We start from the raw sequence: 27,792 nt of genomic DNA on the forward strand, positions 1-27,792 counted from the left end.
TCTGCAGGACAGAGGAACAGCAGAGGACACCGTTACACGACATCACAACACCGTTACACAACATCACAACACCGTTACACGACATCACAACACCGTTACACGACATCACAACACCGTTACACGCAGCCGCGGCGCTACCATTGGGCCCGGGTGGGCCTGGGCCCACCCATTTTAGGTCCGTGCCCACCCATTTTCTACTATGGTTTTGTACATTCCTTCATTCGGATCTATTTGCGATCCATTCCATTCTAAACAAACAACGCAGTTTAGCCTTCATTCGTCCTTGTTACATTATTCATTAAGATAATAATAAATGCACGCATAATTATCAGTGAACTTGATAAATGTTGCAGATATGTTTTACTATGCATGCACAAACAAATGCCTTGTGTGCAAAATTCAGAATAAAACTAATCTGCAGCAATTTGTACAAATAGAGAGTCTGTAGGCCTATATGTGTTGTAGCCATCAAGCTCATTTAGTTTCATATTTGTTAAAATATTATAATGTTATTTTTTCATCTAAGTTGATTATGAAAAGTGAACCGCACGAGTAAGATAGGATACGCAATATCGAGAGACATGGAGCGGGTCAGACATGATTTTGACCACTTAATTAAGTTAGAAAGCCCTTTTTTAAGTGAATTTCGTTTTGTATAAATTGTATATTAATTTTAATATTTTTTTTATCAACCAATTGCCTGGATAAATATAGGAGACAATATAATCATAGAGGCGCCCGCGCGGTCACTTGCATTGCTCGTGAACAGGAGCGCATCTAATCCTAACTTAACGAAACTCAGCATATGCCTCACAGACATGAAATATATCTTAAAGCTTGAAATGTCTTTTTAACAATTTAAAACGAAAAGAAAAAGCCTAGGCCTACTCTCTGATTATGCAATCCATGATGTGCATTTCTCTCTATAGGTGCGTTCACGGAGATGACGATCGACAACTTCATCTTTACAGCTGTTGCTGCTGTTAATAAACTAAAAATAATAGTCCTATAATTTTATTAAACAATACATTCAATTAAATTGTAATTTTATTAAAAAAGCAACAAAAAATTCGTTTTAATTTTTATTTTATTTTTTAAACCTGTATTACGCATTAAATTCAGGTAGGCTATGAGTCGCTGTCCTACGTGCCGCAGAAAAGCGCTGAAACGGAGATGAAGGGGAACCCCCCCCCCCCCCTTTTTTTTGGCTTATTTTAACTGGCCCATCCAGTTTTCTGGAGGCCCACCTACAATCAAAATCCTGGCGCCGCTAGTGGTTACACGACATCACAACACCGTTACACGACATCACAACACCGTTACACGACATCACAACACCGTTACACGACATCACAACATCATTTGTCTCAGCCTTTCAGTCTTTAAAATTCATCAGAAAGTTTAATTACGTTTTTAAATCAAAACAAAAGGTAAAATGGACAAACCATTTCTGTACGGTGTGAAAATTAATTACGCTATTCTTGTCCATCAGCTGTAGTGTAGTTTTAACAATAAAATTAAAAACATAAAAAGTCACAATTATTAATAAATAAAAAGAAAAGTATAATAAAAGTCAAAATTGTGACATACTAAGTAATCGAAAATGACAAAAAGCCGAAATTATGACACATTAAAGAGTCAAAACATGACTGTCGTACTTTTTGTAATATCATAATTTCGTCTTTTAAGTTATAATTTCGATGTACTGTCATCATTTCGACTTCTTAATCTCATCATCATGACTTTCCACCTCATAAAAACGACTTGTCATAACTTCGCACTCTGTGTCATAATAATGATTTAGAGAAGCGTGTGTTTCTCTGGTCTCTGTGTCGCAGTGAATGCCTGTATCAGCAGCGGTGAGAGAGAAGCCCTGATGTAGTGCATTAGCAGAGGGAGTAGCAGAGTAAACCCCTGACTGTAGTGTGTGTATTAGGGACAGCAACAGAGTAAACCCCTGACTGTAGTGTGTGCGTTAGGGACAGCAACAGAGTAAACCCCTGACTGTAGTGTGTGCGTTAGGGTGAAGCAGCAGCAGTAAGAGAAGTCACTCGCCGGCCGGATGAAGAGCTCGGGGTTGACGGCGCGGAACAGAGAGGTGGTGTTGAGGCCGCGGAGGCCGGGGCTCCTGTAGCTGCTGTCCGGCGGCCGAGCGCCCGATCCCCCGCTGCCGCCGCTGTCCTGCGGGGGGGTCACCATCTCCTCACACACACACTCACGCGGAGAAATCACACTCAAACACACGCTGAACGATAACAACACTTCTTCTTCTTCTTCGAGGTCTAACGGCAGCTCTCATCCACATCGTCGCATTACCGCCGCCTGCTGGTCTGTGTTGAAGCCACTTTACTTCAGCCACCGTTCCTCTATCTGCTCATTCTAACACCTCTCTTCTCGCCCTCGAGCCTCTGTGTCCCCTGTACCCGAGTCACGTGTCACTCTGTGTCCTTCAGGAATGAATGATCCGCATGACATTGAGGTTCAAGATCACACACACCGTGACCGTCCAAGACGAAGGACACCACAGCGCCCTCGGGTGTCGATGAGTGTGAAGGGGTTTTATTTATTTTTTACAATGATGTTATGATATCTTAATCATTAAAATATATAGCTGCATTTTAGCATATATCCCTCGCCAACATCAAGACTGAACCCCCTGCATCAATCAATATATGGCTTTATATTGTGTATCTAAATGGAGCTAAAGCCCTTAAGAGAAACATTTATATTGACATCTTATTTGACATTCCATCAATAGTCTGACACAGTCCAGGGCAAACTGATCTCAGTTACACCTTCATCTGCTCAACACACTATAATAGACTCCTTATATCTCTACATATTATGTTTTAGTTTATATTTCAATGCATTCTTTTAATGTTTCCTCTTTATACTTGCACTGTCTGCTATATTAATCCCTCAAGCCGAGAAATCAAGGGACAAAAGAGCTTTTACGAGTAAAGCCTCAGTTCATTATTTCTCCTGTTGACATTAGATTGATTTCATCACTGTGTGTTTACGCAGGTTTATTATAATGTGTTATTGAGCAATCATTATTAATGTGCATTTATCTCAGACACTGCTGTAGTGTTTTCATTAACGTCTGTGGGCTTTTTACTCTCTTTCTCTTATTGTTTGTTCGTTGTATGAATTAATAATTGTATTTCCTTTAGTTATGCAGTGATTGTGATAAATATCCTCTCAATAGGTTTGTCCTAATACTTAAATCTGAATATGAATGATGTACATGAACGTGTCTCTGTATAACAGGACAGACTGATGACGTCTCTGATGGAGGATTATGAGGACAAACAATATTTTCTCTGATTAATCATTCATAATAAGAGCAGGAACATGAATTAAGAGTGTAAATAGAGCAGTTATTTTCTGACACTTGTAACAATCACCAATTAATCTGGGTTATATTATGCTATATATATATATATATATATAAATACTTTTTTGAAGCTGATTTGGTTTATATCATTATGGGTCACTGCCATAATTGTATAAAATATTTTTAAATTAAATTGATTATATTTTAAGTATTTCATTTGTTTTATATGATTATATAATAATTTAAAGTCCCCCTGTGGTGTAAATCCAGCGTTTAATGTTGTTTATGTGTCTATGTGGTGTTTTTAATCTGCTTTAAGACAAACCATGTGTAAATTCATAAGTCGACACCATTGCTGAGTATTTCCTCTTTAAAACTGCAGTGAACCAAAGACAGTCTCAAAAACACGCTTTGAAATCGCTGGTGTTTCTGACGTCACAAACTACCTTGTAACCAATCAGATCAACGTGTGATCGTCAACCAGTGGATCTCTGAGCTGAGTGAGTGAGTGGAGGCGGGGTGAATTTGCATATTCATAGAACATATTCTAAAACATGAAGAGGAAAAAACAAGGAAAAAACATTTAAATATGTCATTTTGGTGATCAAATATGAGTTTTAAATGATAAAATGACTACAGGGGGACTTTAACATATAATAATAATCCATGATCCTTGACTCATTTCTTTTTAATTATATGTGGAAAAAAACATACATCATCACCTTCTCATTTGAAACAAACAAACAAACAAACAAACAAACAAACAGAAAACGCTCGCCCTCACTCTCCACCTGAACACCATCGCCTGCGTGTCAAGGCATATAAACTCTATAAAGGTAAGATGAGTATTTTTCATTTTAAATTAACCAAGTTTTACTGTTGCTTTCATGTAATTGTAAAATTATGGAAGATTTAAGACTGAAAATTAACTTAACAAAGCCACAGATAAACAGCTGTGCAAAGACTGAACATTATAATATATCCAGTTAATAGTTCTGTATGTCTCTTATCTGACACCAGAGTTCAGGAGCTGATGGTCTGACTCAGGTGTTGACCAGTTGACCAGGGTTAAGAAGCACTGCGCTACTGTACATGCTTTATGCTTTTACACTGTCCAGCCGCATGACGGGGCCATTAGTGTGTCCAGTGTGATCCCCCACGGGCCCCAGAAGGGTTGAGTGTGTGGTCCCACCTCGGCCCCATCATTAGCACACATGTGGGACCCGAGTGAGCCCCTATAAGAGCACGTAAGCGGGCCTGCGACGGAGACACGGCTCCAGTGACGGCACACAGGGCCCGGAGAGGCCGGCGGGGATCATCAGTTATTCATGCTCACACACACCCGGGGTGTGTCATTAAAGCTGCATGTGTTCCCGGTCGTGTTACTCTGCAATACTCTGCATCAGCGCTGGCTGTTAAAGATGAACACACAGCTCACTTCACACACTTCACACACTAATGACTGATCAGGGATCAGCTGGAAATACACTTCACTTTATTACACACTTCAGCACATTTGACAGTATGGCTGTTCAGGAACAACATCTGTGGAACGAGGCCGTCTCACACACACACACACACACACACACACACACAGACACACAGATGGACACTCACCAGATCATTACACACACACACACACACACACTCAGATGGACACTCACCAGATCATTACACACACACACACACACTTACTCACACACACACACACACACACACACACACACACTCAGATGGACACTCACCAGATCATTACACACACACACACACACACACACTCAGACGGACACTCACCAGATCATTACACACACACACACACACTTACTCACACACACACACGCACACACTCAGATGGACACTCACCAGATCATTACACACACACACACACTCAGACGGACACTCACCAGATCATTACACACACACACACACACACACACACACACACACTCACACACACACACTCAGATGGACACTCACCAGATCATCACACACACACACACACACACACACACACTGACACAGACCTATAATGCTACTTCACTACTAAAGGCAAGCTGTACTTGAGTTCTGTTAAACATTAATACTTCTACAGTTAGTTACATTTACATTACAATCTAATGTAGACCTAAACGTTTTAAGTATAAATGATTAGTCTAAAAATGTCCAATCACTGTAAAATCATGTGGCATTTGTAGCTGAGAACAGGTTTCAGTTTAACATCTGCTGTCCTTCAGCTTTAGTCAGAACAATGAGAAAACTGTGATTTTAAAGTTAACTCTTTATTGAGTTGGTCCACTTTAAACATTATACTGGCTATCAGAAACTTTACAACTACGTCAAATTATTCTACTAACCCTAAACTAACAGTCTACAGTCTATATACTCTGATGAGAGGTAGTTTACATGTCGTTGTAAAGTTACTTATAGCCAGTAGAATATCTAAAGTTGAGCATGGAAATAAAGTGTAATCAAGACTTTGCATTAAAAAATTTATTCTCTAAGTCAGTTTCATTTTTTAGATACTTCAGAACAATTAAATGTGTATTTTTCAGGTGTACTTAAAATATTAATTTAGTAAAAAAATTGACACAGTATCGGTACTTTAACTTGAATTCTTCAGTTCATTTTACATCCCTGCACTGTAAGAGCCTCAGAAAACAATACGACACTAAAACATCTTGGATCATTTATTTTGAAGCATTTTTGATGTAATATCCACCGCAAACGTTGAGTGGCTGCAGATGCAGGAAGATACAGGAACTTCAGTCAGTTAGTTCCCTCATAAGATTGTTTATTAGTGTAGAGTTAGGAGTGAAGCGTCTCTGCTGCGGATGGAAGAGGCCCGTGGCCCATGCGACTGCAGGAACACGTCTGAGCCGTTTCCACTCAGCGCTGTTTACACTGTTTACACTGCTAACACTGCAGGTCATGAGGCCCAGCATCTCACCGCAGATCAGCCTTCTGATTGGACGCTCATCAGCTGGTGGAGCGCCTCACTGACTTCAGAGTCATAGTTACCAAACAGGTGGGGCTCGACGGCAGGTGTGTTTGACTATCAAATAGCACTCGCACACACAGCCCGAGACGACGGGCGGCACCAGGGGATCACACTACATCAGAGGTAAGAACTTCCTTATCAGCGTAAAAATGCCTTTTGCCTTCGTTAAGAGAAGTATTTGACATGTTTGAGAACACTTGGTGAAATAATTCTGATTCTGAAACAGTTTTACTACAAGTTATGAAAATGTTATTTCTGCATTTTCCCTAAGTGTCAATTTTTAATATATTAAAAATGTTTTTTTCCTCTCTTGGTTAGGAGAACGCTTCAGAAACATTCCTTTTATCGTTCTGTAAACAGGAGCACTACTTTTGAATGTTCTCTGAAACAAGAAAAATCTATAAATAAATAGCTATTTAATGTTTTTTGTGCAAACATTTTGAGAACATTGCTGAAGACCAGATCTCTATTAACTCTATTAATGTTACTGGGAGAACGTTTGTTCTAGAATGTTCTGCTATGAACAAATTTGGGCAACAAGTATAACTTGATATCTGTCGAAGAGAGCCTCTGCTCTTGCTCTCGTAAGCAAATGTGGCATTAAACGTTCCGTGTGTTAATGATTCACTCTTTAAAAAATGTTTCCAAGAGGAATAAACATTTCTGGCTGAACAGTTTGGTAAAATAAAAACTTGTATTAATAATCTAAAGGAGCCATGGAAAGGTTCTTCATGGAACCATTGATACCAATACAGACTTTTTTTCCCCTGATTTGCCATTAAAGAACCATTTTTTGGTTCCCCAAATAACCTTTCAGTTATCAGTTCTTAAAATAACTAATTTAATAATCTTTTGCAACATAAATGTTCCAAGGAAGTTAAAGGTTCTTCATGTAACCATCGATGCCAATAAAAAATTTTTTTTTCTAATTTGCCGTTAAAGAACCTTTTTTTTTGGATCACCCAAAGAACTTTTCTGTTATAAGTTCTTAAAATAACTATTTTAATCATCTTTTGCAACAGAATGGCTCCATGGAAGTTAAAGGTTCTTCATGGAACCTTGAATGCCACTAAAGAACCGTTACTCGTGTACATGGTGTTTAACTGAGTTTCCTTCTGACTCCGCAGCGGCCCGATGAAACATGAACTGGGGATTCCTGGAGAATGTGCTGAGCGGGGTAAACAAGTACTCGACTGTGGTGGGACGGGTGTGGCTCTCCATCCTCTTCGTGTTCCGCATCCTGGTGTTCGTGGCCGCCGCCGAGCAGGTGTGGAAGGACGAGTTCAAGGACTTTGTGTGCAACACGCAGCAGCCGGGCTGCGAGCAGGTGTGCTTCGACCACTTCTTCCCCATCTCTCAGGTGCGCCTGTGGGCCCTGCAGCTGATCATGGTGTCCACGCCGTCGCTGCTCGTGGCTCTGCACGTGGCGTACAGGGAGCACCGGGAGAGCAAGCACAAGAGGAGGCTGTACCGGGACAAAGGCAGCATCGACGGAGGCCTGCTCTTCACCTACATCATGAGTCTGGTCCTCAAAACAACCTTCGAGGTGGGCACTCTGCTGGCCTTCCACATGCTGTACAGCGGCTTCCACGTGCCCCGGCTGCTGCAGTGTGAGGAGAGCCCCTGCCCCAACACCGTCGACTGCTACATCGCCAAGGCCACGGAGAAGAAGATCTTCCTCTACATCATGGGCTGCACGTCTATACTGTGCATTGTGCTGAATGTGGTGGAGATGGTGTATATCGTGTCCAAACAGTGCTGGAAGTGCTTCAGCAAGAGATATGCTCCGGTGCGGGGCGTCCGGCCTCCCTCCACGTTCACGCTCAGCTCGCCACAGCCTCTGTCCGTGTCCAAGGAGGACGGCCTGCATTCGGCTCGGGCCGGGCAGGAAAGCCTCTCGCTCGCTGCTGCCTGAACCCTTGCTCATGCAAAACAAACCTGTGCTTTTCTACTGACGGCTCAAATGCAAATAACTTACCAGGCATGAGTAGCTATGACAGAAGGCACTATTCAAGAGGAAGAGTGCGCACTTCCCATATCCTTTGTTGTACTGTATAAGCATTTCGTGTCATTTGAGTAGAATCTAGGCAAATTAGACAAACGTCAACATGCCCTCATTCTCGCAAACCAAGGTCATAGAACACACAACCCAGATGGCATTGAATACAGGTTCATCTGAAGTTTCTCAACAGCAGTGTTTTGTGCTGAGAATCAAATAATTTAACATATCATTGTTGGAGTAGTAAAGCTCATGGTAATACAGTAGTCAACATTTGAAGTGGATCAAAATCTTTCATCAAAGTTATCCATGAATTTTGAACAATACCCGTTCTTGCCTTCATCCTTTGATCAACTTTTTTGATCCACTTCAAATGTTGACTACTTATGTTTTAATATATTTATTTTTGTACGATAAACAATTGTGGTATGTCTATTGCAAACCCAGAACCACTGGATTAGATTGCACTTATTTGAGTACTGTTTCTTTTTCATGTCTTAAATAAACATCCTTGTCAGATAACCATGGTGGATTAGTGTATCAGTGGGAACGCGAGTCGCTTGAGAACAGAGAGGGAAAAAAAGTAAATGACTCCACAACTCTAAAAGCAATAACCACTAGATATGAACTGACGTATACAGAAGGGTCTCATTTAGGGATGCATGATTTATCCGCCACCATAACGGTATCGGCGATATAGATGATCCTTTTTAACGTTATCGTTATTGGACTGATAAGAAAATTTGGCAGATATGAAAAGTTCAGATGCAAAAGCCTCTAAGTGCCATTTGAAATTTTCTTCTAGAATGATAATTTTTATCAAGCTCGTATATTTAAGTTAAGTAATTTCACTTAATTGGCAATGAAAATTACCTATTAATTGTCATTTAAGTGAAATTACTAAACTTAAATATACGAGCTTGATAAAAATAAAAATGATCATTCTATAAGAAAATTTCAAATGGCACTTAGAGGCTTTTGCATCTGAACTCTTCATAATATTAAAGCCAATAAATAATGGATTATGTTCTTCAGCTGAGACGGTTCAGATGCGCAGTGTTCAACATGATGTTTTTGAATTGTTTGAAATATGATTGGAATCACTCTGAAAATACAGTGAAGTGCAACATGTGCAGCACAAGTCTGGCATATAGGCAACATAAAATTGTGAGAACATCATTATAATTGTGTGATTGAGACACGAGACTTGTTTTTATAATCAGGCACTCCAAAATTATATAAAAATTTGGATTTAGATTTATCAGCCAATATATCGGTTATCGGTTAAATAATTAACGGTTATCAGACAAAATGTTCATATCGGTGCATCCCTAGTCTCATTCACCCTTGTGTCTGTCTCTAAAATCTATTCATCTATCAATGTATTATAAACAATGTCTGTTTATATGATATAAAGGCTTTTGTACTGAGCTAATCATATTTTCCTAGAATTTCAATAAAACACTGTTTAACTGTTTAACACTGTGTAAGAAAACCTCTAAAAAACATGTTTACATCATAATGTCCCTGTAACTCTATGCATAACCATGTATTCAAGAAAACACAGCATTATATTGGACATCAACCATCTCTCATAAGAATATCACCGTTCAAAACCATATGACTGCCTTTAAGGATGAGACCAACACTGAGTAACAAAATGCAAGCTGTATTAAATTGGTTGCTATTGATTAACATACAGACTGCTGGTGGCAGTGGTTGATCAAAGCGCCACACACAACATTATTGACAAATTTCTGATTTACAAGGACCAAAACAGTTACGAATTATACACAGCACTACATAACATCAGAATTGATAATGATTCACTTTCAGCTGGATAGAAAAGAGTCCAATGGAATATTAAAAAGTACGAGTCTATACAATACTCAAAAAGAAAAAAAATTCAACTCCAAAGGCAACAGAAATGTGCTGAACGGCTTCATAAGGACAAACATGCTTTAGAGGTATTTCATCATCTACTGCAACTATAAAGTGAGCTTAAACTTACACAGTTCTGTTAAGTAATAAACATCGCACTAGGGACCTTTAAGATAGTGGGTGTAGTGTTTTTCAATCATAGAACATCCCCACAGCTCCTCGACAAGCAACAATCATTCAGCATTCACGTCTGAATAGAGATAGACTTGCGGTTAAAACTAATGACTGGTTTGCAGCAAGTTCATCCCCACTTTTATCCTGAGTTCAGGCAACATGACATGAGGGTCTGTACACTAGTTGTCTTTTTCAAGGATCACTGTGGGTCGCATTTCATGAAGCTGCTTAAGAAGAATTTCAAAGACATCAGAAAAAACTTTTTGCACCTCAAATGTGACATTGCTGAGTGAGGTCAACTTTTGGGGATTTTTAAATTCAACAAGTTTAAGGACATCCCTCGAGTGCAATTGTGCGTCAGATCTTTTGCACACGACGGTCGCAGTCTTTAGGTGGAAAGCAGTCTGCAGTCTTTTGTGCGCACTTCCGTTCAGCGGCACCGTTGCCTTTCTCTTATGGGATGTCTTTGTTTCCTGGAGAAACTGAAGAAAGGACACCTCAAATCCAATGGGCTTGAAAGAACTCAGCAGTGTGTTTTGCCCAGAGACGTCTTCCTGTGTCATGGTAGCGCTGGAGGACATGGAATCTGTGTTCAAGTCCACATAGTTGACTGCACAACTCCTTGCAGTCCTCAGTCTCGTCACCCTTTTAGGTCCGAAGGACTTTTTCTTTACGCAGTCGATCTTGCGCGGACGCCCCCTCCGCCGTTTGACCACCACCGATATCTCCGAGCACGTGTCAGTAGAAGGCTTGCTGTCAGACAGATCCACGTCCTCAGTGCTTTCCTTCTCAGACGTGGGCTTTGAGAACTCGGACTCACTCTGGCCGGGCTCGGCGACTTCATCGTTCTCGGTCGTCTCAATGGAGCTCTCCTCCGATTTATCCGTGTCATCGCTCCGGGAAGCGATGCGCTTGTACCTGGACCGGGGGATCTTTTTACAGTAAATAAAGTTGCTCCTCTGTTCTTCCAGGTACTGTTTGGGGAGCCCATGCTGAAGATAATGCTTCATTATATTTCGCTCAGAACTGGTCACCGTTTCGCAACCCTTTATCATACAAGCGTACTGCAGTTGTAAGCGTTTGGTGCACATGGCGGAGGCTTCCTCCTGTGTTTTCAAAATGGGTTTCCCATACTTGGTCCAATTGTTTTTATTAGCTTTTCTCTTTTTAAGAGCTACCTTTTTAATAGCTACCTTCTTAATGGGTTTCTTGTTAGTCTCTCTGTTTTCTTTCTCGACAACTTCAATCTTTTCATACTTCCTGGGACGACCCAGTTTAACCCCGCTTCCGCCTTCGCGTGGGTTCATGAGCAGCCGCTTGTACACGTCTTGGTGTTTCTTCATGGTGTGCCGCAGTAGATTTGACCGTGTGCTATAAGCGCATTCACATCCTTCCACCTGACATCTGAACATCCCTTCTATGGGCTCGACTTTTGAGGGATTGATTTCTTTATGCTCTTTGTCGACATGGCCGATATATTTCCAGAAAGCAGTGAAGGTCTCTGAGCAGTTTGGCTGATCACACTGAAACCTGCCCAGGTTGATACTGCACATCATGGCACCTGCTTTCTCAAGGGTTAACTTGTGGAGCTGAAGGTAGTGCTGGAGCAAGTCTGTAACTGACTGAAAAATGCGAGAACAGTCTTTGACTTGACACCTGAACTCATCCACTTCCTTTATGTCCGCGTCCAACTTGTCTTCACTCTCCTCATTTACATCCTTGTCCTCGACCTCCTCTTCGTTCTGTTCATCTTGACTGTTGACCTCAAATTTAGGCAAAGAAGACTGATGCACAGCTTTATAATGCAGGATCAAATTCTGTTGGATTGTAAAAGCTGCCACACAGCCCTGGTGAACACAACGATAAGGTCTATAAGGACTGAAAACGTCGTCGATCTCTGCTTTTTTCTCTTTCGTTTTTTTGGGAGATTCTTTTGGCTTTGCCACTCGAGGCTTGCTAGGTTTGGGCCTTTTGTCCAATGACTGATTTAATGTCTGTACTGGTACACAAGGATTCTGTGTAAAAGGAGCTATGGGCAGTATCTCTTTTAGTGGTGACACATGTGTTTGACCAAAAACAGAAGACTTTGTGGAAAACCATCCATTTACATTCTGATCCATTCTTGGAGTCACCGAAGAACAGCCAGACACAATCACCGAAGGCTGAACAGCCGTCTGAGTTTGTGGAGTTGCTGTTTGTGTTCCCAATGCAGGACTTTTGCCTTGAGGCACAAAAGAAGATTTCTGGACTAGCGATGGAGCGATGCAACGTGATTTTTTGACATGACCTTCTCTCTTGGAGCCTGATGTACATTTAGCATCTTTCGGCTGTTTGCGTGCATCCACACGTGGAGTGTTTTTAACTGGATTGGGGATTTCTGGCACTGGACAAGGGCTTCCTGCATCACTATCCAGGAATCTGTGAATGGGCTTAGGCCTAATTTTCATCCTCTTAATTTCTTCCTGTGAAAAGTTATGAACTGACATATAATGGGCTTTGAGATTAGAGTTGCGTGTGAAGGCCTTGGAACATTTTTGACACCCGAAAGGGGCAACATTAAACTGGTCTTTCATTTGAGATAACATTTTATCAGTGTAATTGTGGATCTTGACAAGGTGTTTAATAAGAGCATCTTTCGTCATGCAACTGTAATTACAACCATTTGTGTCACATACAAATGGTTTCACATAAATTGGTATCTCCTTGGGTAAATCATTAGGCTCTGGTTGAGGCTTATTAGGCTGTGCTTCACTCACTGCAGGAACAGCCACCGGTTTGGTAACCTCACTGACTTCTCTGTCTAGGTCAAGATTCTCAAGAGCTTTTTGGAGTTCTGACACTTCATCCACTTCGGTTATGGGCATATTGTTGGACTGATCATTGACCCCACTTCCCGAAGGCACAGGCGAAACAGTGTGAATTAAGCCATCCTTTGGCCTCATGTCACCCAATTGTGAAACTGCCTCGACAGGGACTTTGGCTGTGTTTCCAGCAGGTTGCAGCTCACTTTGAGGCGCATTCTCAGTCAAGTTTGAGGCATGTTGTGGTTCCCCAATGTCAGGACTTGCTACAGACATTTGAGAGTAGGAACTGTCAACACTTGATCCACGAGGCAAGCTGCTGCTTTTTTTGTAAAGGTCTCCAGCCAATATCTGTTCACGTAGTCTTTCTTTGACACTCTTTTCAGACACCAGGTTTTGAGCAAGACTTGCCATGGCTGCCAGAAGTCCATCATTTGACAAGTCACTTGCACTGTCGGTTGTTCTTTCCTTGATGTCTTTCATTTTGTTTAAAGTTTCAGCTTGTAGAATTTGACTGACGTGATCTGATGTACCGCTATTCAGGCTGGATGTAGACTGATCATCAGCCAACAACTGAGAAAGAAGAGGATCACTGACGTCGTCACTAAACAGTGGGTTAGATATCTCAGAATAACTCGCTTGAAGCTGATGTTTGACACTACCAGTGTGCTGTATGACACTAGTTTCAGACATACGACTGCTCTGGGCATATGGAGCACAGGGGTTTGGAACCGTCTGCTGTTCTTGTCCAGAACTCACACAAAGATTTGACGAGCTTTGTTTAAACACTCCCCCCATCTGTTTGTCACTGCTGTTATACGTGCCATTGGCTTGGGGAAAAGTGACATTTGGGTATAGTTTTGGATCAAGAGGGCCCTTATGCTGTGGCAGGTTCACATATGAAGATGGTGCTGGATGAGGCGAGTTAAGAAGATCAAGAAACGAGCTGGGGAGGTCCGCTGTCAAGTCAGCTTCATCAAATGGTTTGCAATGAGCCCGTTTTGACAAATGTCCTCCCAGAGATTTAGGACTCGGGAATTCTCTATAACACCTGCAGCAAATGAACTTGCCATCTTTAATAATTGCAGGCCATTTTGTTCTTTTGCTCCGTTTAACTTTTTTGATGCCTTTATCACTGGACACATTTCCAGTGTTAATCTGACGACTTGGAGAACTGCTGTTTGATGGGGGAGTTTCATTGATCTGAAGTGGTACACCTAAAGCTGAATCTCTCTCCAACTTAACCACACACTGACTATTAGTTACTGCAGAGAAATTATCGTTTGTTTGCCGTGTGTAATCTGCTGAAGAATCTTTAGAAATTGAATTGTTCATACGGTCACTGAAAGGGGGCAAGACAGACATTTGAGCAGCTCCCAGATTTGTCTCTACTACAGAATTAAGGGCTACCACTACATTAGGGCCCATAATCTGCTGCGGTGGACTGAGATTGCCGACTGAATGTAGACTTTCATCTGAGGTGCCATTGAGTTTTTGAACGCTGTCTGCTTGAGCTGGTGCTGGGTAAACATTAGTATTATTCTGCGGTTGAAGAGTAGTATAGCTCACACTTCTCTTCTGTGCGTCCTCACTAGAAGCTGCATTCATGCGAGTAAATTGACTGCTAGAAAGTGTGTTCATGTTTTGGGTCATTGATTGAGAATTACATATCTGCTGTTGGAGTATTGAATTGTTCCTGGGATCCCACAAGTGGTCTGCAGCCATTTGAGACTGATTCGTACCATTTCCAAGCTGAGAGAGAACAATGGGATCTAATATATTGTCCATTTCATTGGTACGGATATGCCCGGGGGAAGCAGTGACTTGAGAGGAGACAGAAGGATAGTTGGGGTTCTGCGGGGCAACTGTGCAGTTGGTTGTGTAGGGAGGATGCTGGCTGAGGGGATTCGGTGTCTGGACACCAGGGCAGGCAACTCTTTGGCCCAGCTGGTCTTGTGGATTCACAACTGAATTGAGGCTTCCGTTTACAGGAACAGATCTGAGCGTGGATTGGACTGCAACATTGTTCTTCTTTGCTAGTTTCCACTGTGTGTAAAATTCAGAATGAACAGCCCTCATGTGCTTAGTAACACTTCTGTAAGAGCTATAGTCTCGAGTACATGTTTCATAGGGACATTTGTGTCTCTCTTTGTTTTTCACCACTTGGACAACATTCATATCTACTGGTTTCACCGATTTGTTCTCCAATACTTGTCCATTATTTGGCACGGAAGCCATTTGTAGAGGAAGTGTCTGAGAAACAGGAGGAAGCATCTGACCCAAAGAAACAAGTGGTGCTGTATTGTGGGAAGTCTGTGCTGGAGAGGCCATGTTGCGACTACACAGGCTCTGATATGATGTTTGAACCGGAGCTAAAGGATTAGGACTGTACTGCCGAAATACTCCGTTGTTATTGTTGTATAAGTGAGTAGTACCTGAATCAGCTGTCTGCAGCTGACCATCAGTTGGCGGGACAGGCAGAAAGTCCTCTAATACACTCTGGTATGAAGATGTAGACGGCATGGGATCTGAATCACTCATCAAGGCCTCCAAAAGAGATTCCTCCGGTCTATGCTGAATTAAGTGAGTGCCCACAGCTGACTGGCCCAAGTGGTCATTGATCTGAGGGATTTGCTGTTGGATGGGATGTTGTTCAGGTTTACTCGTCCCAGAATGGACACACTCTTGAGCGGAAACTGTAAAAGCGCTACTTAGCATATTTTCAACAGAATGCTTTATCTCCATGCCAGATGGACGATCCTCTTGAAACCCTGTGCTGTTGTCATTGAAATGGGGGACTGAGAGAGAGCCAGAGTCCTGATCTATTTGACTGGAGAGGTCTGGATGAGGTTCTTCTGGTTGAATACTTTGACTGTCAGTGCCTTGGGCTTCCACTTTTACCACATGGCTCTCAGCATGGAGGTCTAACTCAGACTGTGAATGAAACACTTTACCACAGTCTGGTGCTTTGCAGGTAAATGTTCTGTAATGCTGTGACTCATGGTCATACAGTTTGTAGGCTTCATGAAAAATCTTGCCGCAACCCGGAAACATACACTTAGCCTTGAAGACTGGGTGGTCTTTCTTATGAACGATTAGTTCGGCATTGGAGTCGAAGCTGGCTTTGCAATTAAGCTGTATGCAAATGTATGGTTTGGTGCCACAGTGCACCTGTAGGTGATCATTTAAGTGATCAACACTGACGAACTGACGACGGCAATACTGGCACACCACTTTTGTGTTCTGCATTTCAAGGAAGCACTTTGCTTCCTCGTTGTCACCATGATCTTTCACATGGGCAACAAGATTTCGGAAATATCTAAATCCCCTCCTGCAGCTTTGGACTGGACAAATATTCCCTTCACAACTGTTTTTGAAGTCTAAGCAATCAGAGTCATTGGCAGCTCCATTACTAAGTCTGTTGGATTGCCCACCACTGTTGTTTTTTGTCTTGTTTTTGCGCACCTGATTCTCACTGCTTTTAGCTTTCAGGGCAGCTATGACAGGAGCAGCCGTTTTGGGGTTGGATAACTGCTTGCTCGTCTTCATTGCAGCGAGGCGTTCTTTGCAAGAAAGTTTAACGTGCGATGCAACATGTGGTTCAAGAGTCTCTTTTGTTTCAAAGGTCTCTAAACATATCGGGCAGCTGTAGGATCCATCTTTGAAGTGAGTCTGCGCATGGCGCACTATTCGGTGACCAAGAAACTCCTTGTCGCATAAAACACAGTACTGCATGTAAGCCTGCCAGTTTCTAAACCTAGCTGAGACGAACCCTTTTTCTCTCAACTTTTTCAACTCTCTGTTCTTCTGCTTTTGATCTTCCATTTCATTTAGTTCATTAGTTGTATCCAGAAAGCGCTGTGAGACGTCCTTGAACTCCTCACCAATGATGCTGGTCTCTTCCCCTAAGTCCTCAGGGTCACCGTCGTTCAGTTCATCAATGGAGGACACGATTGAGGCCTCCTCCCCCATTAGACCCAAACAGTGGCGTTTTAATGCCTTCCAGTTCCAGTACTCGGGATCAAAAGGCCACAGGGTTTTGAGGACTAAAAGGAGCTCACAGCGCAGCGAGTTCGACACCGGTAGGTCTTCCTCATCTAGCTTCTGGTCTGGCTCATTGTAAAGAGTTTCCACTGCATAGTAAGAGTCCACGGTTGGCTCCAGGAGAAACTCTGTCAGCTGGCAGGCCCTTTTGACCTCCAGGTCAGAGGGTAAGAGGCAAGAAATGGTTTTGCAGACAGTGCCCTTGGTGTTCCCTTCGCACGATTCCAATCGCAGAGCTCGTATGCAGATCTCAACACAAGTCGAAAGTCCAACTTTGTTCATCTATTGATTTGGAAAAGGAGTATTTAGTTTTCAAGACATTTGATCACATATAAAATGAACAGCATGAAGGCGAGAAAAAGAGCAGGCTCACCTCTGACTGGATGACTTGGATGAAAAGGAGTAGGTGGTACACAGTTTTAGACAGAAATGACATCTGACGGCATCTGTCCAAAAAGCCTTGATCTGAAGGCTCTAATCGCTTGAGCAGTTTTCCCCAGAACAGAGTCAACTCCCTGCCAAAGATTACAAACAACATCCCTCAAATTATCTAGAAATAGCACACTTTAAATTAAAAGGCCTTTTCTAAAGATATTTATTATAGTTGCAGAAAAATCGTATTTTTCATTTCCCAATTCTACACTGATTTTACAAGGATTGGAAACGTGACACTTGCCAAGCACAGTAGGTATCCTCCTGTAGAATCTGACGGGTCAAAAACCCAGAACACAATGTAAATGCAGCTTTCTCGTCACCATCTGCCTCAAGGTTACAGATCATCTCTAGAGCATCACGACAGTCCACTTTCGAGAGCTGAAAAGGAAGGGAAAGAAATTGCAGATGTAAACCCTATAATTTGTCCTCTGAATTATGAAAATCGACTTCCAAAGGCCTTATGACAACAATCAAGTTCAAATTTGTATTCACACTAGGGCTGTCAAAATGGCTGAAAAGCTAAATTCGAATTTCTCTCTTAAAGGAACTGTATGTAAGAAATGTATTTCAATTAATCATAAAATGGCCCTGATATGTCACTAGACATTAAGAAATATACGGAATACACCGTTAAGGAATACACCGCTCTACAGTAATTTGAAAGTGATTGCAGTACCAGTTTTGGCTACAATCTTACATACGGTTCCTTTAAATATTAGCACAACTCGAATTATGTCCAAATCCTAAAGGCAATTCTCAATGTTAGAGGAAAAAAGTATTGTAGTTCCCTATGGCCACAAGAGGGCGCAAGCGAGCACAATAAGCACATATAAACCAAATCAAGTATCACATCTTTTTTTAAAATGAACTGACATTCACTTTTTAAAGTGCATTAACTTTTCAAACAATTGTTCTCAAATAAAACATAATTTCCTTAATGTGCTTGCAAGGAAAATTAGGTTACAGTAGTGCATAAAACTGTGTTTGTGCATCAGTGACCTGAGAAAACACACTTCAACACAGCGTAATGAACTACACGAACACAAGATAGCAAACTGCCATTCAGAAACACTCACTTCTACTCACTCCACATCTAAACATTGCTCATCATGTCTCACGCGCCTCTTGACACACCAAAAGCTTTTTGCATTTGAATGTGCAGTTTTTTTTTTTTTTGACGAATATTCTAGATTTTATTTGACAGCCCTAATTCACACTTTAATGCAATTAAACTTTATTAAAGCTTTGGCTTGATACTTGAATACTTTCATAACTGTTAAATCTGAGCAGATGCAGAAACAGAAGTATATTCTCAGTAAACCGTCCGCTATCTCACCTCCTCCATGATGAGTTCCTGCGGAGCAACAGTGCACAGACACACCAGGTGCATCTGCTTGAAGTGAGCCTTCTCCTCAAACTCCGAGAGCTCGGCACAGGCCCTGGCCAGCGACGCCGCCTGATCCACACAGCCCTCTTTGATCAGGTGCTTCACTCGCATCTTCAGGAGTGTTGGTCCTTCCAGGGCGAGGAACTCTTGCACTGGACAGAAAATAAACACTTTCAGCGCTTGTGTAACACAGGTCGGCAGGCTGACTGCAGTCAGGTCGTATGTGGCGAAGAGAGGAACACTAGTTGGTGTTCTCACCCGTCTCTTGCGCTGGCGTGTCACTGGTGAGGATGGCCTGCAGTGTGGGGTTGGTCCAGACCCCTTGCTCTCGCGCGATGGTGGAGAGGATGACCAGATGACCGATTCCCTTCTCTTGCACCAGAGGATGGGCGATCTACACACACACCACAGCACACAAAATAAACATTAGTAAACTTATTTGTTGTTGTCTATCAGGTTGTGTCGGATATGCACAGTCTGAACGTAGCCGAAGAGCTTCAGCCTGGTGAACATACCTGGACAGAAGACCTGAACCTGTCCCACAGTGCATCTGGGATGTTCCTGGGCATGGAAATCAGCAGCTCTGCACAACTCCTGCAGAAGACAGACGACAGAAACTCAGAGAGAGAACTGGAGAAGCACACGAGCATGAGCACAGAGGGCAGAGAAGCGAACACTTACAGCGAGAGCCGCTCCAGCACGACGGGCACCTTCTCGCAGTGGGCGGAGAGCAGCGGGCACACCTGTGCGAAGCTCAGCAGAGCCCTGATGTACACCTCCAGCACGGGCAGCGGCTCCTCCTCCACCCGCCACAGCCCGGCGTACTCCACCAGCGTCTGCACACACACACACACACACACACACCGTTACACCAGCTGATCTGGCATGAAGAGCTCGGGTAACGCAGACTGGGTTATTTATCATTCCTTTATACATTTATTTTCCAAAAGCATTGATGATAGAGTTTAATTTGATGATAAAACATGTTAAATAAAACCACTGTACCTGAAAAAAATATTTACTTTGTATGCTTGTTCTATTGCATCAATCCTAGTGTTTGAAATGTGCTTCTTTGCTATCATTTTTAATACAAAAAAAATAAAAAAATAAAATAACTACACTACCGGTCAAAAGTTTTAGAGTTTAAGATTTTTAATGTTTTTAAAAGAAGTCTCTTCTGCTCACCAAGGCTGCATTTATATGATTAAAAATATAAACAAAAACAGTAATATTGTGAAATACTATTGTAATGTAAATCATCTGTTTTCTATGTGAATATACAGTAAAGTGTAATTTATTCCTGTGATCAAAGCTGAATTTTCAGCATCATTACTCCAGTCTTCAGTGTCACATGATCCTTCAGAAATCACTCTAATATGATGATTTGATGATCAAGAGACATTTATGATTATTATCAGTGTTAAACTTTTTTTTACATTTTTATTTCAGGATTCTTTGATGAATAGAAAGTTCAAAAGAACAGCATTAATCTGAAATCTAAAGCTTTTGTAACATTAAACACGACCCTTCAAAAGTTTGGGGGAATTTTAATTTTATTTTTGGGGGAAAGAAATAAAATAACTCAATACTTTTATTCATCAAGGATGAGTTAAACTGATCAAAAGTTACAGTAAAGACATTTATAATGTTAGAAAATATTCTATTTTAAATAAATGCTGTTCTTTTGAACTTTCTATTCATCAAAGAAACAAATTGTAAACAACTCTTTTCAACATTGATATAATCATAAATGTCTTTTGATCATCAGATCCTCATATTAGAGTGATTTCTGAAGGATCATGTGACACTGAAGACTGGAGTAATGATGCTGAACATTCAGCTTTGATCACAGGAATAAATTACATTTTAAAATATATTAAAATAGAAAACAGTCATTTTAAATTTTCAAAATATTTCACAATATTACTGTTTTTTATGTGTTTTTTTAATCAAATAAATGCAGCCTTGGTGAGCAGAAGAGACTTCTTTTAAAAACACAAAAAATCTTACCGATCTAAAACTTTTGACCAGTAGTGTATATTAATTGTGAAGTAAAATATTGGTCATATTGCCTAGTGTTGCTTTCGTCAACGAAAATTATGACGAAATATTGTCGTCAACGAACCGTTATCACCTGACGAAAACGAGACGAGACTAGACGTAAATGCATGGTCATGTGACGATGACTAAAATACATGTATAATGCAATATCGTTGACGAATAAAAACGAGACTAAATGTGGTTTAAAAAATAAAAACTATGCTAAAATGTCTCTTCATTTTCGTTGACCAAAACGAGACGAGACGAAATGTAACGTCACGACGAATGAGAGAGTTGTGCGTGAACCCATAGCTTTGTCGGCTTTAAATTCTGGATTGCGATCTGGTCACCCGATTATCAGCGAATTTAACCATATATTACTCCATTAGTTATTCTATTAAAATGTCTCATTGATATATTTGACACATTCCTAATCATTACTTTTGCTGGTTCTTTGTGACAGCTGTTATTGGCAGCGTCTCTTGTTACATGAACACGTCACCGCATCAGCGCCAGAACATGGAGATTTTATTTTAGAGTATAATCGCACAACCTATTCGATATTTTATAATTAAATAAACTAATCGAATATCCAAAAATCGTGACTCATCCCTGCATGGAATCTCTTGTTTCTTTTCCCAAATCTCACCCATTTTCTAAAGGTATTATAAACGTTTCTTAGTTCGCTTCTAATTAGGCCTATTATATTCGTATTCTTTACTGTGGTAAAGTAGAAAAACGCTGTAGGACAGATAGCCTACATTTGTACTTGCATGTCAAATTCTTTTTAACACAGTTTGTGCTTGTTATATTAGACATTGGGCGCGAGTTTAGTTGTAAAGCGCGTTTCACACGCGTGGGTGATTTTTAGTTTCACTTTCTCTGGCAGCGCAATCTCAAACACAGCCTAAATATCTCGCCCTTGTGGAGGATAAAATTCGCTCTTCAAACCAATTTACATCAAGTAGAAAACACGAAGATATCATAAAGAGATCGATATCTTCGTGTTTTCCTGCTCGTGTCCCACATCCAAAGCGCAGAGTGTATTTTTTTTAATAACCCCCCAACCACCGCCGGTAGTTGGTCCATTACCGCGGTGGTAAAAAAACCTGCCACCGTCACAGCCCTAAATATAGGCCTACTAAATAGCCTATAATAAGCCTTGTTTGAAATTCTATATTGACTGGGTTAAATAAAATCGCATTACTAAAAAGAGACTAAAATACAATTTTCATTGACTAAAACTAGACTAAAATGTCATCAGTTTTCGTCGACTAAAACTTGACTAGACTAAAAAGAGTATGAATGTGACTAAAACTAATAAAAACTAAAATGACAGCCTGACACAAAGACTAGACTAAAACTAAAATTAAAACAGGCCGCCAAAAACAACACTAATATTGCCGTTCTCCAGCGGTTACCCATCAGACTGTGCAGCGTCATCAGCGTCATCAGTGTCATCAGCGTCATCAGCGTCATCAGTCATAACGACAGCATGATTAGACAGATTTGCTCAGTTGTAAGAGTGTGTATAAGCAGAACTCATGACAGCGACGACGCTGTGGCTTTAAAGAAACACACTCTTCTGTCCTCTTCTGCACACACACACCGCATTTTGTTTTCTATGTGAATATACAGTAAAGTGTAATTTATTCCTGTGATCAAAGCTGATTTTCAGCATCATTACTCCAGTCTTCAGTGTCACATGATCCTCCAGAAATCACTCTAATATGAGGATCTGATGATCAAGAGACATTTATGATTATTATCAGTGTGTAAAACAGTTGTGGACAATGTTTTAACTTCGATGATAGAAATTTCATTTATTTGAAATAGAATCTTCTGTGAGATTATAAATGTCTTCACTGTCACTTTTGATCAGTTTAACACATTCTTGCTGAATAAAAGTGTTGATTTCTATTCTTTCTGACCCCAATCTTTTGAAGGGTAGTGTATAATGTTACCAGAGGTTTATATTTCAGATAAATGCTGTTCTTTTGAACTTTATATTCATCAAAAAAAAAAAACTGATAATACATTTATTTAGTTTCGTGATCATCAAATCATCAGTGATTTCTGAAGGATCATGTGACACTGAAGACTGGAGTAATGATGCTGAAGATCACAGGAATAAATTACACTTTATTCACAAATTGTAATAATATTTCACAATATTATATTATGTATTTTTTTTATCAAATAAACGCAGCCTTGGTGAGCAGAAGATACTTCTTTTAAAAACATTAAAAATCTTCCCATCCCTAAAGCTTGAACGGCAGTGTAAGCGTAATAGTATTTTTATGTTGTATAATTATTTACTTGCCTACGTATTTTAACTGTTCTGAATTTAATTTTAAAAAGAACTGCAGTTTGCGTTGCGTTACACTTCAGCACAGCGTGTCCTACAGCTCAGACCCCGGCAGGCTGAGACGGTGCATCTGGACATCAGTGCTGGCAGAAGAACAGAGTCGACACTGAAATGTTAAAAATGTGAGGCTTTGAGCAGAATCGTAAACGCCTCTGATTGGCCGCTGTGTTCATGAGCTCATCAGATGTGTCTGTGATTGGCTACTGTGATCAGCGCTTCTAAAACATGTTGTAAATATACACCAATGAGGCTCTTCAGCGAGCGCTTACACACACACACACACACACAGGCGTGTGACCAGACTCTAAAGGTCAGAGGTCATCATCGGGGGATGGAGACCTCAGAGAGACACAAGCACACACTCATGTATTTCTGAAGCACAATCACACACCAGTACTGTGTGTGTGTGTGTGTGTGTGTGTGTGTGTCACTACATTACAGGCAAAACACTGCATTAAAACCCTTTTTCGGCTGTTCATGACGTGTAGTCACTAGTCTGAAACACACACAATACACTGAAGTGTTTGTCTGAACGGCTTTTGTCCTTTTGCAACTTATTCCTAAAACACGGAGCGCTGGAGAAACGTGTTATTCTTCTGTTGACAATATTTTCTGACTTATTGAGAGATAAAAAGAGAAGTTCATAATCCCCCTGTGAAAACATGTGATTGTAATACGGCACCAATAATATTAAACGTGACTTCATGCGATGTTCAGATTTCTGTTCTGGAAATGTGTGCAATTAAGAGCATATTTAATTAGATCACGCATCATGTACACAACTCTCACTGTAATCCATCATCTGGGAATATGGGAATAACTTGAACCCTGTTGTGTTTAAAGCACTGACCCTGGAACAGCAGCAGACGCTCACTGACCGAGACCGAAGTCACACACACACACACTGCACAGAAAGGCCAATAACTACTTATATTATTTTGAATTTTAAGTGATTGAATATTAATATCCTCAGAGACTCACAGGACACACAGTCCATCGCCAGTGAAATATGAGTAGATGCAGCTCGAGTTCGTGAAGTGAACAATGAAGACCATCACGCCATTAATCACAGCTACTGTACGGCTCATCATATAACCAGCAGAACGAGAACACTGTGACGACGTATAATAATACATATATACTGCAGTAGTGACAGTGTTGAGCTCACACCGACTGATCATCAGATATAGACGTCACACACTGATCTAGATGACGGACACTACACACACTTCCCCTGAGCGAAGACACCAGCAACACACTCACATGTGGACCTTCACACACACACACACACACACACACACGTACAGGCAAACTGAATGTCTTTTCTTAAGTTATGATGACAAGCTAGATGATGATGAAGATGATGAAGATGTGCAGCTAGTAATTAATTATGTTGCTCACTTTATGATGTTCCTGCACCACATAATCTGCCACTCACCGCATATCATTACAGACTGACAGATTATGATAGTGATGTGCAGTCAGATTACACTGTTGCTGTTATAATCTGCCAAGGTGAAGATGAAGATGATGAAGTGTATAAGGGTCTGCTGGTGATCAGTGATTAGCATTGAGAGACTGATGAAGATGAAGATGATGAAGTGTGTAAGGGTCTGCTGGTGATCAGTGATTAGCATTGAGAGACTGATGAAGATGAAGATGATGAAGTGTGTAAGGGTCTGCTGGTGATCAGTGATTAGCATTGAGAGACTGATGATGATGAAGATGATGAAGTGTGTAAGGGTCTGCTGGTGATCAGTGATTAGCATTGAGAGACTGATGATGATGAAGATGAAGATGAAGTGTGTAAGGGTCTGCTGGTGATTAGCATTGAGAGACTGAGGTTAGCAATAGACTATAATGAAGATGCCCTGGGTGTGACGTATGAGGTTGTGCAGGACTAGTGTGGGATTATTAGAGTGTTGTGCAGTGTGTGATGGGTTATAATGATGATGAAGATGAAGATGATGAAGATGATGATGGTGGTGGTGGTGGTTCTGCAGTTGTGCGCGCGCGCGCGCTGCGTGCTTGTTTACAGTCCTGCGTCCGACACACACACTCACTGATTCAGACACAACAACGACGCGGAATAACGCAGCGACCCTCTATAAACGCGTTAGGACAGCAGAGCAGTGTGTGAGCCCGTCGCACACACACCGAGGCAGACCTTCCCTTCCGCGGGACCTGTGTTTACGACTGAGCTGGACGCTGCTGTGAATGCGCGCTCACCTGACAGAACTCATAGCAGTACTGCGACGCGCGCTCGCCGGGAGACTCCTGGCTGCTCCTCAGGGCCGCTGCGGCGTCTTCCAGGCGCGTTGCGAGCGCGTTCAGAGCGCTGGAAGCGTCGCTCCGCTCGCCGCGGTCCTGCTCGGCCTCCTCGTCCGCCATCTTCACTTCCAATTCCGCCGCGTACGCACAGCGCGTCACGTGACGCCAAATCACTGTGCGTGCTGACGTACTGGCCGAGTCACGTGACCCTGCGCTCGCTCGGGGCAAACATTTATCTTTGAGTTATGTATAGGCACATTTCTGGAAATAATAATCGCTTCCAATAAATATTATTGTTCATGTGAAGTTTGTAGAATATCAAACTATGGCTCGTCATGTATTATTTGAAAATAATGTTAATACTAGGAAATAATTATATATGTAAAATTTGAGATAATTGGTGTAACCACTAGCTTGGAGAAAATACCTGAAACTTTAAAATTCGTTCTAGATTTTTTTCGTTCTAGAAGTCTTAAGGACTGTGACAGGAGTTTATGATTTTATTTTCATTTATGTATTTTACTTATTTTTGCAGCGTTTTGTTTATAAACTGCTGCAAATGTATGAGCCAGTCAGTGTCCAGCATGAAGTACAGTATATCTGTCATCAAGGGCAGATCGATGTAACCCTTTAAAGTGTAGCTCTTCTCTTCAGATAAACTGTTTCCTACAGCTTTAAAAGACAGTGAGTAACTGGAGAAACTCACAGCCGCTCATCTGATCTGATCTCAGAGACTCACTGCTGTTAACTACTTACTGTCTGCTTTCAGTGTGCACATTAATGACACAAGTTTTGATAAATCTCTGTTAAATCTCATGTTACACACATGAATAAGATCATTATGTGTAGGAAGAAAGCAGTTCATCATAGAGCTGTACGTGTGCAGAGGAAGGAGTAAAACTACCTTTATTTCTGGTAAAAGTGTCTCTTTTTTCCATTTCAACCTCATCATTTGACCTTTGATTGTATTTATCACTCACTTACCACAGAAAACACTTTTCAGTATCTTTATTAGCATCGCCCGATTATGGCATTTTATATGATCAAACTGATTTGATTTTTTAAATCAAATAAGATAAAGCATTTGACTCAAACCACGAATACTCACTGATGTCTGTGTGTGAGATATGACGTGACGTCCTGGAGGACTAACTGGATGGATGATCAATGAACACAATATTCCCAACATGTTTTATCTAAGAGAAATAAAAAACACCTGGAATATTTCTGAATAAAGAATATTTTTGCATACATTATTAGTGTTATGTAGAGATGAATGTGTAGAGAAATGATCTCAGATGCACCTCACTGTCCACTTCTGGTGAAAGAACTATATAATGTGATTTCTATCTTTGTTTTATTCAGTATATTAGGACACATATCATGGCCATATTCTGCACAGTCAGATTGATCAGCCATAACTTTTGCTTTTGAAATATTCCTGGGTTGTATTGAAATGACTAAATAATGCATTAATACTTGATTTTCAGCTAAAGTGTTTAGATATGCAGTAAGATCTTTAAAGAATCATAAAAATCTGTGGCGTTGTCTGTGTGTTAGCCTTGAACATTCTGAAAGAGTCTCTTCTGCTCACCAAGACTGAATTAATTTGATCAGAAATACAGTAAAACAGTGAAATATTATTCCAGTGTAAATCTGCTGTTCTCTATGTGAATATACAGTAAAGTGTAATTTATTCCTGTGATCAAAGCTGAACTTCAGCATCATTACTCCAGTCTTCATAGAAATCCCCCCCAGTCTGTACACACTCCTCGTGTTTCTGTGTTGAACCCAGATGACCTTCAGTCCCAGACCCAGAGTGTGTGTGTGTGTGTGTGTGTGTGTCTTGCGCTGGCCTTCACTGGAGGAGTGTGTGTGTGTGTGTGTGTGTGTGTGTGTGTCTGCGCTGGGCCTCATGAGGGCGACACTGCAGCGTCTCATGAGCAGGACCTCACGGATCGTTTACCACTGCCTGGTCCACACACACACACACACACTCACACACACACACACACACACACACACACACACACACACACACACACACACTTGTGGTC

General features: G+C 41.2%; 3 protein-coding genes and 1 long non-coding RNA gene across 4 annotated transcripts in view; 2 read left to right on the forward strand and 2 right to left on the reverse strand.

Annotated features, from left to right (window-relative positions):
• The window catches only part of LOC311068978, a 3,006-nt gene extending 787 nt beyond the window's left edge, over window positions 1-2,219 (forward strand). The window contains exons 1-3 of the long non-coding RNA XR_014603452.1: window positions 1-150; window positions 1,275-1,906; window positions 1,949-2,219. The exon at window positions 1-150 is cut by the window's left edge and continues 787 nt beyond it. This is a non-coding gene — a long non-coding RNA (uncharacterized lncRNA). The remainder of the gene's footprint in view (window positions 151-1,274; window positions 1,907-1,948) is intronic.
• smim8 (small integral membrane protein 8) overlaps window positions 1-2,495 on the reverse strand; it is a 3,283-nt gene extending 788 nt beyond the window's left edge. The window contains exons 1-2 of the mRNA XM_084091881.1: window positions 2,056-2,495; window position 1 (exon numbers count right to left, since the gene is read on the reverse strand). The exon at window position 1 is cut by the window's left edge and continues 788 nt beyond it. Of these exons, the coding sequence (XP_083948007.1) occupies window position 1; window positions 2,056-2,199 (145 nt within the window). The 5' untranslated portion in view covers window positions 2,200-2,495. The remainder of the gene's footprint in view (window positions 2-2,055) is intronic.
• A 3,912-nt stretch (window positions 2,496-6,407) lies between these two features.
• gjb7 (gap junction protein beta 7) lies at window positions 6,408-9,834 on the forward strand. The gene is made up of 2 exons (XM_084090243.1): window positions 6,408-6,458; window positions 7,463-9,834. The coding sequence occupies exon 2, from the start codon at window positions 7,477-7,479 to the stop codon at window positions 8,248-8,250; it is 774 nt and encodes a 257-aa protein (XP_083946369.1). The 5' UTR covers window positions 6,408-6,458; window positions 7,463-7,476; the 3' UTR covers window positions 8,251-9,834.
• A 153-nt stretch (window positions 9,835-9,987) lies between these two features.
• On the reverse strand, window positions 9,988-25,886 carry znf292b (zinc finger protein 292b). Its single transcript, XM_084090242.1, has 8 exons — window positions 25,694-25,886; window positions 19,738-19,892; window positions 19,572-19,650; window positions 19,315-19,450; window positions 19,006-19,208; window positions 17,911-18,047; window positions 17,608-17,749; window positions 9,988-17,516 (listed from the first exon to the last, which is right to left on the reverse strand). The coding sequence occupies exons 1-8, from the start codon at window positions 25,853-25,855 to the stop codon at window positions 10,569-10,571; spliced, it is 7,962 nt and encodes a 2,653-aa protein (XP_083946368.1). The 5' UTR covers window positions 25,856-25,886; the 3' UTR covers window positions 9,988-10,568.
• Between the last annotated feature and the right edge of the window lie 1,906 nt (window positions 25,887-27,792).

This window comes from Abramis brama (genome assembly GCF_963993115.1).
Source record: "Abramis brama genome assembly, chromosome: 18".
In the NCBI taxonomy this organism is placed as follows: Eukaryota; Metazoa; Chordata; class Actinopteri; order Cypriniformes; family Leuciscidae; genus Abramis; species Abramis brama.

Coding starts and splice junctions, on each gene's coding strand:
- znf292b (XM_084090242.1), bottom strand. CDS start 25,855: ATGGCGGACGAGGAGGCCGAGCAGGACCGCGGCGAGCGGAGCGACGCT. Junction 19,209..19,314: donor CACGCCAGCGCAAGAGACGG/GTGAGAACACCA, acceptor TTTTCTGTCCAG/TGCAAGAGTTCCTCGCCCTG. Junction 17,517..17,607: donor TCCAAGTCATCCAGTCAGAG/GTGAGCCTGCTC, acceptor CCAAATCAATAG/ATGAACAAAGTTGGACTTTC.
- gjb7 (XM_084090243.1), top strand. CDS start 7,477: ATGAACTGGGGATTCCTGGAGAATGTGCTGAGCGGGGTAAACAAGTAC.